Raw genomic sequence first — 12,684 nt, forward strand, 5'->3', positions numbered from 1 at the left:
TTAGGAATTGATAAAATCTTCTCTGCCTCTGTCTCATCTCTCTGTCTTGTGGTTTACACTAGAAAAGAAAGTATGCAGTACGAAAAAAGACGTACTGTTTTCATCAAGTTAAACAACAACAGCAACTCGGTCTTGCTCTTGGGAAATTCACATGTGGCACTATGTTCCTTGTCTTCCTTAGGCCGGAATAGACATGAATTTAGATTCCATTCAGCGGTTGATAGCAGAAGCGGAAACCTTCCAGATGCAGAGGTCATCGCCAAGGTCACCTTGTGACCTAGCAGAGCCTGCTTCATCACCGAGGGAGACACACCCTTCCTATCCACCATGCTGTGGACCACAGTCCCCTGCCACCGGAAATGCCTGCGTCCACTCACACAGAACCAATGAATGGGACATTAGTGAAGAGCTACGGCTGAGGGAGCTCGAAGAAGTCAAGGCCAGAGCCGCTCAGATGGAGAAGACCATGCGGTGGTGGTCAGACTGCACCGCCAATTGGAGAGAAAAATGGAGCAAAGTTCGAGCTGAAAGGAACAGTGCCAGGGAGGAAGGGAGACAGCTCAGAATCCAGTTAGAGATGGCCATGAAAGAATTAAGTGCTCTGAAAAAGAAACAAAGATTGCCCCAGGGGGAAGAGACATTAGATGCTCATGCGAGCCAGGTCTTGAAGCATGCTAGCTTCCCCGGAGTCTGCTCTGCACTGCAAGACCAGTTTCACATGCCCTCTGAAACGAGAGAGGGCTTGGTACAAAATGAAGCTTCTGCAAAGGAGGACACAAATAGAAAGGTAAGAGGGGCATCTGGAGAGTATGCGCAGTTTAATGCTGTCATCATGGCGGGGACACAATGATGACGTGCTGGGATGCAAATGGGAAGGTCAGTGGTGGAGCCCAAGAAGAGCTGAGAGGGAGGCCATGCTTGGAGACTGGCGGCGGCTGTGGGATCACTCAGCCGACAGCCCTCTGATACCTGACTGGGTGTCTTCCAGTCAGGCTCCATTTGACAGTCATGTTTTGGTTTGGCTTTTAATAGTGACAAGGAAGGAGGGATACGTTGCCAACTGTCTGGTGACTGAGTGGATATTTTCAGAAAAAATGAAGCCAGCAAATTATTTTTTTTATGAAAAATAATATTGGGGGCCTTTCTCTCATGGCCCTTACTATACAAATAACACATGATCCATAGAGCAGTTTTACATTTCCCCACAATGTGGAACTCTGGTTTGACCATCCCCCACCCCCCCACCCCCATAACATGCGTCCCATATGCAAATACGTGGGGGACAGCTTCAGACCGTCCAGGCTTCCGGCAAGCCAGGGAAAGAGAAACTATTTGAATCTTATTTAATCTAACAGTCATCAATACTTATTTATCCAGGAACCCACTCCTCTTTGTATTCTCCCCACCCCACCCCCCAGTAAGTAGGATTAGCTTCTCGTGGGAAATACTTAGAGGAGCTTGAGGAAGTCAAGGTAACTCTTACCAGAATTTCCATTTATCTTGCTAGCCCTTCTTTGAAAGTGTTAGCCAGGTCAGGTCTTCGTCCTCTTTTAACCTTTGGGTGAAGTGTCCACCTTAGGGATGGTAAAATCTAGGGCCTGTAGTACAGGACACTTTTTGTTTGTGTGTTTGTTAATTTCAGAAAGCTTCTGCTTCTTTGGTCTTCCTGGCTTTGTGTTCATGTACGTGTGTTTGTATGTGCACTTACTGGTTTCTAATCGTGAGGTTCTAGGTCAACGTATTTCTATTTTTGTGTACCTCTGGATAATGATACATCTTCCCCTAATTCAATCATGTTAATTTTAGGCATCTGAATCCATTGATTGGGATGAGAATTATAGGTAGCATGACGTCCACTGAATAAAAAAATTAAAAAGTCCTTATGACTTACCAATCACTAGGTACCACTCTTGAAATGGTGAAGGATTTACTTCACATTTTTCATGCTGGGAAATTCTCAGTGTCCTGGGACTTCACTTGCAATATCTCTTGTAACATTCATGTGTTAGTCTGGGTAGACTAGAGAAACAAATTCATAGACACTCATGTGTGAATAAGAAAGAGCCTTATATACAAAAGTAATGGTACATTAAGAAAGCATCCCAGTCCAGTCCAGATCAATTCCTTAAGTCCAGTATTAGCCTATATGTTTGATATCAATCTATAAATTCCTCTTCAGACTCATGAAACACATGCAATGATGCTGAATGCAGGGAGATCACAGGCCAATGGGTGGGAAGTCTTATGGATCCAGCGGCGTTGTAAGCAGCTCAGTGCTGGCAGGGGTCTCCATGTGGCTTCTCCAGCTTCGAGGCTCTGGCTGCATCAGCCTGCCTCCATCGGGCTTGTCGACGAGAATGTATTGCAGGAACTGAGCCTGCATCCTGCCTCCAGCGAGCTACTTATCTCCTTAGCTCCTCCAAATGAGGTCATCAAGCTACCACCTGACTGACAGGCCATACTCCACCCCTTCACTCTTAATCCTATCAAACCGACAACAGATCACACAAGGACCACAATTAGCATCCAGAATAAATCATACATAGTGGTTATTTACAGTTAGTTTATTTAGAGAAAAACAACAACAACAACAACAAAACGTAAAGATCTCTTCTGATGGTAGGGAAATTAGTACTAGCAGCTGAAGAATCTTCAATCAGCTTTTTTAATTAGCTAATTTCCCTGCCTTGTCCAGACCTAATGAGAAAGATTTGAGTGGGTATATGAATTGGTTCACGATAGTGTTTTTTCATAGAATTACACATGTCTCATTTTATTATTTTTCAAAATAGAGTACACCATAAAAATACTAATTGTTCTAGAATAAAGAGATGAATTATACTTTTTAGCCTGATATCCTTGTATTATTTAAAATAAAATACTTATGATGACATCTCACTGAGATTTTATTTGAATGAAGCTATATATGTATTATTTTATCTCATATTAAAACCCACCCCTAATAGCAAATATAACAAGAGCTCAGTGTAATGCTTCTGGAATTACAGTATACATTGATGGAGACAGTATTCTGCCCTGGTAATTAATGCTTATATCTTTAGAAAAATCCAATTAAATTCTATTTGAGATTCAAATAGTGAGCTCGACTATTTCAATGTACATGCCTGTTTAAAATATTCAAGAGATTCCTGAAGATTCTTTTTTACTTTGTCCTCCAAAAATATTAAAAAAATAAGGGCTTGATTCACTTTGAAACTTGTGACAAAATCTTAAAGAGGATTTCAACTCATTAAATACGTCTTTACTGCCATCCAGGTTTTTTTTTTTATATGGGGCCATTTTTAGCCCTTCCTGGAAAAATAGAACTTAAACTAAAAGTTGAAGTACAACTTTTGGGAAATTAATTTTATTCTAATAAGAAAGAACATAGAAAAGAAAAATCAGCTTGAAGAAGAATTTAGTTAAAGTCGAGCCATATAAGAATGGGACTAAAATAGGGATTTGATTCTAAACAAGTACATTGATTTCCTTTCAAACTTTGTTGCTCTTTTTCTCTTTCTCAAAAATTTTCTCTTGGAAAACTAAAAAAATGGCTCATAGTTGTGTTGTGTTTTGCTTTTGTTTCACCCTTTCAGAAAGAAGGTGTGATTGTTGATCCATTAAGATTAAATTTTGACTCTTCAGATCTATCCCGTGACAGTTGTCCTGGGAACTTGACAAAGGCACCTGAACCCAAACTACAGACACTAAACCTGGCTGTGGAGAATGACATACTGGAAATGCCAACTGGGCAGGTGCCCTCACGTGACTTCAAGAAAACCTTTTGCAAGGCAAGAGAGTAAGTTCTGTTATCATCCTTTTGCACCAAGCATGGGTTTCAACCCCCTTAAAATTCTTCAGCTTGATGAAGTGGTCATTGGAGAAAGCCTTTTATCCATGAATGATCATTCAGCGCTAAGCTGTTCAAACTGAGTTTGAGACAGATTTGTTTTTTCTTCAACATGTAATTTATGATCATTTAATTTTAATCTTTCTTCTTACATGACTTGGATCATAAGCATATTCTTATCCACTGTGGTAATTCTCCCTAATTATATTGAATTCTTAATGGACATAGTTGAAATGTCAAGTGTATGATCTAGTTTTTGCCACATCCTTGGAAGGTGATGAGTCAGTATTGAGCGATAGACAAGTTGCAATGTCACTCGATATCCTCTAATACTAACTCTGTGGGCGGATGGAAGGACACGAGGTGTGTGTCTAAGAAGCTGGATATGCATTTGATGTTGGCATGTTCTAACTCAATGACATTGGCCAGCAAATCTGTACTTCTTGCCACCTCTGTAAAAAGAGGGGTAGCTCTGCCTCTGTTCTGGATATCAAAGGAGCCCTGGTGCCATGGTGGTGAAGGGCCAGCGGTTCAAACCCACCAGCCACCCCCAGGAGAAAGGCGTGGCCATGTGTCTCTGTGCAGATGACATCTGGGTCACTCTGCGGGGCAGTTTTACTCTGTCCTCCAGGATTCCTAGGACTCAGAATAGACTCAAAATCAATGGTCTGGTTTTTTGGAGTTGTTTTGGTGTTTTGTTTGTGTCCAAATCAGGGTTGTTAGAGAAACAACAGTCAAGTTTCCTGTTCATGAACCCTGAGCGTGATTTTTCAGGGGAACTGTTAGCAGCTTTATCTGGGGTGGCTCGGTGACCGAGGTAGACATGAATGCTGTGAGCTGAGATCGTCTGAAGCCCTGAGCTGTCACATATCTAGTGGTTGACCCTGGATCTCAGCGGCACCATGGCCAGGACACCAACAGAACCTCTTAATGGGGCCTCCTGGTTTCCGCATAGCATAAGGGATAGACTGCAAGTCAGCGCCTTCAGATCTTACCTCAGGAGCCACCTTGCATCCTTTCCATCACACTTACTATTCAAGGCAATTTTTTAAGAGCTGTTCAAGTTTCATGAGAAACACAGTTAGAATAAGATAATTGTGGTGGCCATCTTTGTAAACGGTAGTCTGCCCCAACCTTCGCCACAGCGTTCTTGAAAGGAGCAGTCACAAATAATGCCTGAGAAAGTGACTGGAAATGAGAACCTCGTGTGAGAACGGAATACGTTCTTACCACACTCATCATGTTCGCGGTTTGTTTCTTCATCGCCAGTTTAGCAAGAATGATTAGCAATTAAAATGTGGTCCCCATATCTGAAAATAAAGTTTACTATCCTGTCGTTTTAGATCTTAGATTCTCATCAGAAAAAAAAATAGACATCCAGACAAATATGGGAATGCACATAAGCACTCTCTAATCGCTTACATTGTGATGAGGTAAATGCACTTAATCACTCTAGATACAAGGCTAGGAAGTGCACACCGGGTTCAGTTCCGTTGTATGTGAGTCGCTGTGAGTTGGGGTCTAATGGCAATGTGCACCTCAGTCTTTCATTGGTCTGATAACTCCTTTATCTGCTCTAACTCCTTTGCTGTCTGCTGAAATAGTTCCCCACGAGTCCTTGGGAAATGCATTAGTGCTACTCATTCTCTGTGTTATGTTTATACCTCACTATAGAGATAGATTCTGATTATATAGGCATCTGTGCCAGAATAACTAATTATATTATTCCACTATTAAGCATAAACTAACAATAAAGCCAAAGAACATTAGTAGCAAAGAGAGTAGCACTGATTTTTTTAAGACCTTTGGTGGTGGTGGTGGTAGGTGCTCAACTCGAATCAGCTCTACCTCAATGACCCAGCATACAACAGATCAAAACACTGCCACTCGCACCCCATCGTCAGAGGCTTTGCTGTGTCTGAGCCCGCTGTGGTAGCCACTCTATCTTTAAACTTGTGCACATATTCAAAGTTAATTTTATCCGGACCTGTATGTCTCAAATTCTAACCCCCGTGCTTTAATATGTTTGAATGAATGAACACATTAATGGCTGTAGCATGTTTTCAAACCCACTCGTGTTCTTCCCTGACCTACCCTAATAGGTATAATTGGAAACTACTTAACCCTAAAAGCAAGTTACTTTTCAGTTCTGCCTCATAAGGCTATGTGCACATATTTTTACACACACACACACACGCACACACACACACACAATTTCCTATTTTCAATTTTCTTGGAATACATGAACAATTACCACAAGTAGTACACTGTTCATATGCTTAAAATCTTCAAGGACAGCCACAGATGGAGAGAAGGCAGCCTTGGGTCAGCTCTGTCTCTGGCTTGCTCTCTCCTTTGAGGGACAATCACATGGCTACCAAGAGTCAGAGCGACTGTATCCATGAATCAGCATGCAATCGTGAGAGGCAATTGAATAGCCCCCCCGCCCCCCTCACAAAGGAATGCTTCCCAAGAATATAGTGTGTGTTATTACTATAAATCCGTCGAAGAGTCTAACTTCTTACTTCTGGAATCTCAGCCAGTGAGTGGCTTTGAGTTGCGTGAATGTGGCTGTCATCTCTCCACATCCCAGTGGTGGGAACCTTCTCTTGAGGAGGGCCCCAGAACGAACAGAAGGGACTCTCAAGTCCTCCCCCCAAAAGTCTCGGACTAGGGCTTTCTTATACAATTAAGCGAGCTTCATTATATGCTTAGTACTCTACGTACTCTTGCAGTCTTTTAGAATCATTATTCAGTGTCTGGAGGTCTCTCAGGATCTTAGTATCTGTATATTTTTGATTACTTCCAAAATCAGTGATCCCGGTGGCCCAGTGAGCTAGCTGCTAGACTTCCAGGTCAGCACTTCTGAAGGTTCGAAACCACCGGCTCCAGCCACTCTTCAGGAGAAAGCCGGGGCTTTCCACTCCCAGGAAGGTTTGCCATCTCAGAAATCCACGTGGGCTCTTCTCCTCTCCGCTGTGGGGTCACTGTGCACCAGCATGTACTCCATGGCTGCGAGGGTTTGAGACAGAAAATTGCCCGGGTCGAAAACTGGGGGATGACAATGGGAAATCTGATTCAGTTAGGGAGCTAAGTGCACCTAAACATTCAGGAGCAGAAGGTTTAGTAAGGAAGGATGTGACATGGAGTATTAGCATTCAGAGCAAGCTCTCATCTTGAACGACTCAATATCTCCCATGGGGGCGCTTCAAAAAGTCCATGGGGAAATTCCATTCATCTTTTCGTTCTATTTCTCCATGAACTTTTTAAAGCCCGCTCTCAGTATGCCAGCTTTGTGTCATTTAAAGTGAGCTCGTAGCCTTTCCTTCGAATTTTATGCTTTTAATTATTTTTCTCGAAAAGAAATGGTTTATGCCTCGGTTCTTTGCTCCACTAACTCCTGATTCTTTCTTTCCTTTTTAAAAGTTTAGCTTAATAAAATAAAATAAGCGTTCTGCTGTGATGATACCAAAAATTAAAAATGCTTCAATAATTAGCATGAAAATAGAAAGCCCATGTCTTTTTTGTTCCCGCACTAGGAGACTGAATGACTTGGCTTGTAGGCAGGGTCAACGTTGGTCAAAGTCATGTTGTTGGAAGAGAAAGGTCTGCTTTCCTCATTCATTCACTGTCACTAGTCGGGTAGGCAGTACGCCTTTGCCCTTTCTTTTCCTAACTTCCTATTGTGGGAAGCATGCAAGGGTCTGTAGCAAAGCATTTGAGATTGTGGCGAGGCTCACACGTCCAGCTCCGTGGCACTTGCACTCACCCCCTTGTTCAACAGTCACCCTTACTGGCTGCCAGGTGATGTCATCACGCTCACTAGAAGCTCTGTCCAATGAGCACTGAGTCCCTCTCTCTCTCCTTCTTCCCCCTTCCTGGTGGCATGGTACTTGCCCCAGGGGGAGCCCTCAAGGTGCAATGGGTAAGCATTCGGCTGCTAGCCGAAAGGCCAGTGGTTTGAACTGTGGTCCCCTGAGAACAAAAGACCCCACCACACGCTCCCATACCATTCCCTCCTGGAAAATGCCATGTCACCCTGACAGCACATGCCAACAGCAACCTGATGAGAGAGAGGTTCCAGAGCACAGATTATGCAAATCCTAGAAAAATCCCCATCAGAGCCCCCCTTGCCATTCGGCTCTGGACCCACCGCTCGGGCACAGTCCTTTGGAAGTGGCCCTTTCGACTTCAAACAGCGCAGAGTGTGAACCCTTCACGATTCGTGAGCTCCCCTGGAGAGAAGGTCGGAGAGGCGAAAGTAAAGGGACCCCCATTGGATTAGAAACTGAAAAAACATGGAGTCTTGCAGCAGCCACAGGAAGAGGGTGGGCCAGGAGGCCCTCACTGGCAGGTAGAAGGAGCTAGAAACCCAAAACAAGGCTCTGGAGGGCAAGACAATTCACTGGCTAAGAGGACTTGGTAGAAGAAGTCCACAGGTCCAAGGGAAGAAGGGGGTCAGGAGCCCTAGGGGCATAGTGGATGACGCATTGGGCTGCTAACTGCGAGGTTACTAGTTTGAAACCCCTAGCATGTCCACGGGACAAGGATGAGACTTCCTGCTCCTCTTCAGACTTAAAGCCTTGGAAAGCCCCGAGGCAGTTCTCCTGTGTTCCATCGTTGCGATGAGTCGGGATTGGCTGGTCAGTAGGGAGCTTCTGGTTTCCTCAGGGCAGTCAGCGGGGTGAGCTTGCGTTAACTCTGCTCTGCAATCGATTGTTTCGTGGTCAAACAAGGGAAAAGGGGTATGCGCCATGTGAGGGTGGTGCAGGACCTGCAGTTGCTGGGACTCAGCTGCTACGACTTAATGGCACCTAACAGCCACCGCGATGCCACAAGGAAGAAGAGAGCACCCAGAGGTCACTCTGGTGACAGGCAGGCAATGACCTCTGGTTTCCAGAGACAGCAGCAGCCTCTGGTATCTGGTGGCATCGCCATGGCTCATGTGGGTGGCGCTGTGAGGCTGCACACACAGCAGGGCCGGCTACAGGGCTTCCTCCTGGGACGCTTTGATGGCTTAGTTCCTATCGTTCTGCTTGCTGGGGTTCCTTCTTAGATAGCTGTCCTGCTCTCTGGGAACGTGTTTCCGCCCTAATGCCCTTCCACTAGGTGTGGACATTAGCGTGTTTTTGCTAGGTATATAACTGCTAATGGAAGAATATGCAGACAGGACGAAAGTCCAGGCACTAGGATCTCCTTAGGAAGACTCTGACATGTTCCTGGATGCATCTCCTTCTTCTTCTACTCCCCGCCCCCCACAGTGTTTCCAAATGTAATCATAGTCTTTGAACTCATCTCTTTTCTAATGAAATTAACCGCATGTGGTTTTGAGTGTATGCGCCTCCAATCATGGTAGCCAGATTTAATGATAAATAATTGGAAGTGCAATGACAGAATGACAGCTAGATTGCTCATTAAAAATAGATCTGCATAAACTTTATTATGCATAGTTTAAGACAAAGGCTGCATTTTGTGGTAAATTAATATGAGCATCTAAACATTATTACAAGCTAATTATATCGGTCTGGCAAAAACATTTTGACATTAATTGGACTCCTTAGAAACAGAATAATGAGATATTTTGCAGTGGATTTTCCCATTAATTCCAAAATGATTGATATTGATGCCTAGATATTAATCTTTCAGGTCATTTCACCCCTGAAAAGGATTTTTATTAATATTTCCTGTCCACATACCCAATTTTTATGTCCAATTATGAGATCGTGATAGTTTAACAATAGCACAAAGTATAATCCCCGCCTTTCTAAAAAAATAATTTTTGATCATATTTTATCTTTTATACACTGCATATTATATGCAGTTGGGCAATTTAAAACAATTCACAGCCATATATTAAAGAGCCTCTTTCAGTGGCTGATGTGGGTCTTACGTTTGTTTCATAGACTCAAGGGGAGAATATGCAATATGCTTTGGAGTCAATGTTATTGTTTGTTTGTACTTTTCTTTCTTGTTCAGATCGCATGGTGACAGTTTAGTTTCCAGTGAAAGATTTGACTATATAATTTATCCACTTTGAAAAATCTTTCTGAAAAATAAAATGAGTAATTGGGCCAGAAAGTGAAGGCTTTACCGAGTGCCCTCTGCTGTATCGACACAGTTGTGCAGTGTCGTTTCTGGGTGTGGAGCGCTGCAGAGAGTCTGGGGTGGAGCATATGAAACACAGCTAACATCCCTGTCAGCTAACACACTTTCAAGAATTGTTTTTAAGCTTTAGCCACCCCCTCCCCCCTACCCCCGATCCAATTGCAACTGTTTACGTAACAACAGCATGTCATTTTCCTTCAGAAAAATCTTAAGAACCAATTCTTCTCTTTAAGATGTCTATCTAAAGAGAAAAAGAGCATTTAAAATAGTTTTTCTAGAATATCACCATCCTTGAAACATTGCTAATTTGCTTTAAGTAAGAAATATGTATAGCATAATTACCTATTCATTTCAATTGACTTTGGTCATATTTTTTCATAGAATGGCTTTTGAATATTTATCCTAGGTTTAGATATCATCGAGAGACAATTACATCTTTTTATCTAGAGTATATTCTTTTTTGCATAAAACAGATAGAAAGTTCAGGTAAGATATAGTTTGAAAAGTTCTTGAGTATTTTATAAAGCCCTAGAAGAAAGAATGTCCCTGTAATTTTGACCACACTTGGTAGCAAAAGCATTTATTCTGTAACAATTGTGAATCATTTTTTGTTAAGGAGAACTTTTAACTCTGAAAAAGTTGAGTTTATCTTAATTTTTCAGATTATTATTTGATTTACTCCAGTGTAATATTTAAAACTGTTATTTGATTTTTTAACATGTACAATGTTAAACTTGTAAATTTAAAAGTTTAGATCATTTTGTTCATTTCAAGTGATTTTCTATATTTTACTCCATTTAAAAATAAAATAATTCTTCATATTATATAAGAATTCCATTGATCAATATCTGCTCTACCAGATGTGAGACTTGATCTCCAGTAGTTTGGACACACTGTCCAGAGGGGTCCATCCTTAGAGACTGATATCATGCTTGGCAAAACAGGGACAAGGTTTGACATAGTTGCTGCAAAATGGGTACAAATATAACAATAATTGTAAGGAAGGTGCAGGACAGGCAGTGTTTCTTTCTGATGTACAATATATGAGGTTTCCAAGACTGTAAATCGTTCTCCTTAGAGTGGCCAAATCGTCCCTGCATTTAGCAGTTCAATGCCTAACCCACAGTGCCAAAACTGCTCTCGGCACCACTAAAGAAGAATTCCAAATCAAAGTCCGATAAATGTTTTGGTTTTAGCAGCCAGAGACCTTTGGGGTTAGGATAAGCCCTTAATTAATTATTTTGCATTGTTTTTTGGTCTTGATGCAATTTAATTATCCAGTTCTTAATAGACTGCTTGATTATTTGATTAGACTTAGTTAGTTTAAAAGCTAATTCTACTTTAAGTAATTTTCATGGTGTTGTTACCTGGAAAAGTACTAATGATAAATATGTAAACTGTCACTCTTACCAGGAGTAGAAAGTGTGGTCTTTCTTCGGCAGAAGAGCTGATGGCTTTAAACTGCAGAATTTGCAGCATTCTGGAACTGGATTCATGAGTGTATATCACTTACCTGTAGCTACAGTAAAACTTACCACAGCAAAGGCCTGTCATAATCAGTAGGCTGGGTTGGCTGGCGAAGATTGGAGAGGTCTGCTGGAGAGACCTACTTATGCCCCCCAGGGGTCTCATCCTCCTGCTGGGGACAGTGGGCCGCACCTGCTGGTACTTCTGGTCCGGTATGAAGCACAAGGGAACCAGCCCACTTCCATATGCACACTGTGCCTACCAGGATTCCACTGGGAATAACAATTGGCAGTTTTTTGTTTTTTTTCCCAAGATATGGCAGATGGCAATTTTACCCTGTTTGGCCCCTAAGCAACATAGGTCCCTATTTTTCCAGCATCCTTGAAGATTTATTTCCAAGATTTTCACACCACTATGCAATCAAACCGAAGAGCCCCAAATCCCTGCTGTTGTGTTAATTCTGACCCCGAGTGGCCCTCGAGGTCACTGCACTGTGGGCTTCCAAGGCTCTAAATCTTCACCGGAGCAGAGAGCCTCATCTTGGTGCTGCTCCAGGTCAGCTGGGGGTTTCCAACTGCTGGCCTTGACAGCAGCCCAACTCAGAACCTGCCACACCTCCAGGGCTCTTGTGTGGTCCTAGAGTGGTCTCTAAGCTTCTGGATTTTGTTGTTGTTGTTGTTAATGCACCTCACTTTTAGGTATCAATTTCTGCATAATTTCTATTTTGCCGCATTAAGAAGAGCAGCACGGAATGCCATGGCTTTACATAACCACAAGCGACTTTACCCTGCGGAGGCCAGGAGTCTGGAGTTAGCTGATCTCCACTGGGCTCAGCTAGGTGGTTCCATTCCAAGCTGTGCATCTAATGGGCTCAGATCCCTGGTGAGGTTGCCTGGGAACTGCTCTTCCTGAGCAGGACTTTCTGAGCGAACTCTTCTTACTCCGAGGGCAGAGGCAAACAAGGAGTTGGACCCACACACTGTCTTGAAATCTCTGCTCTGTCAAATCTGCTAATATCCTGGTGCCAACACCTAGACCCGAGGGAGGGAGCAAATGGGTCTTGTGCACAGAGGAGGGGAAAAAGAAGGTGCAGGTCTGCACAAGAATCTTCTCTACAGCACAGCTGAGGATGAGCTGATTCACATGTCAATATGTGCTTCTTACAGCAGAAATGAAAACACTGATATTCATTGGCCCACTCTAATGGACGTTGTGGAAACAGGGAAAAGAAAATCAATGGTTGCGATACTAAAAAATTAGAT

At 42.8% G+C, this 12,684-nt stretch overlaps 1 protein-coding gene across 1 annotated transcript in view; it reads left to right on the plus strand.

The window, feature by feature from the left end:
- Window positions 1-262: 262 nt before the first annotated feature.
- Window positions 263-12,684, plus strand: part of CCDC102B (coiled-coil domain containing 102B) — a 209,170-nt gene continuing 196,748 nt past the window's right edge. Inside the window, exons 1-2 of the mRNA XM_013004766.2 lie at window positions 263-787; window positions 3,597-3,799. Of these exons, the coding sequence (XP_012860220.2) occupies window positions 455-787; window positions 3,597-3,799 (536 nt within the window). The 5' untranslated portion in view covers window positions 263-454. The remainder of the gene's footprint in view (window positions 788-3,596; window positions 3,800-12,684) is intronic.

This window comes from Echinops telfairi, unplaced genomic scaffold, assembly GCF_000313985.2.
Source record: "Echinops telfairi isolate 266 unplaced genomic scaffold, ASM31398v2 ScPeMD7_7400;HRSCAF=8409, whole genome shotgun sequence".
Taxonomy (NCBI): Eukaryota; Metazoa; Chordata; class Mammalia; order Afrosoricida; family Tenrecidae; genus Echinops; species Echinops telfairi.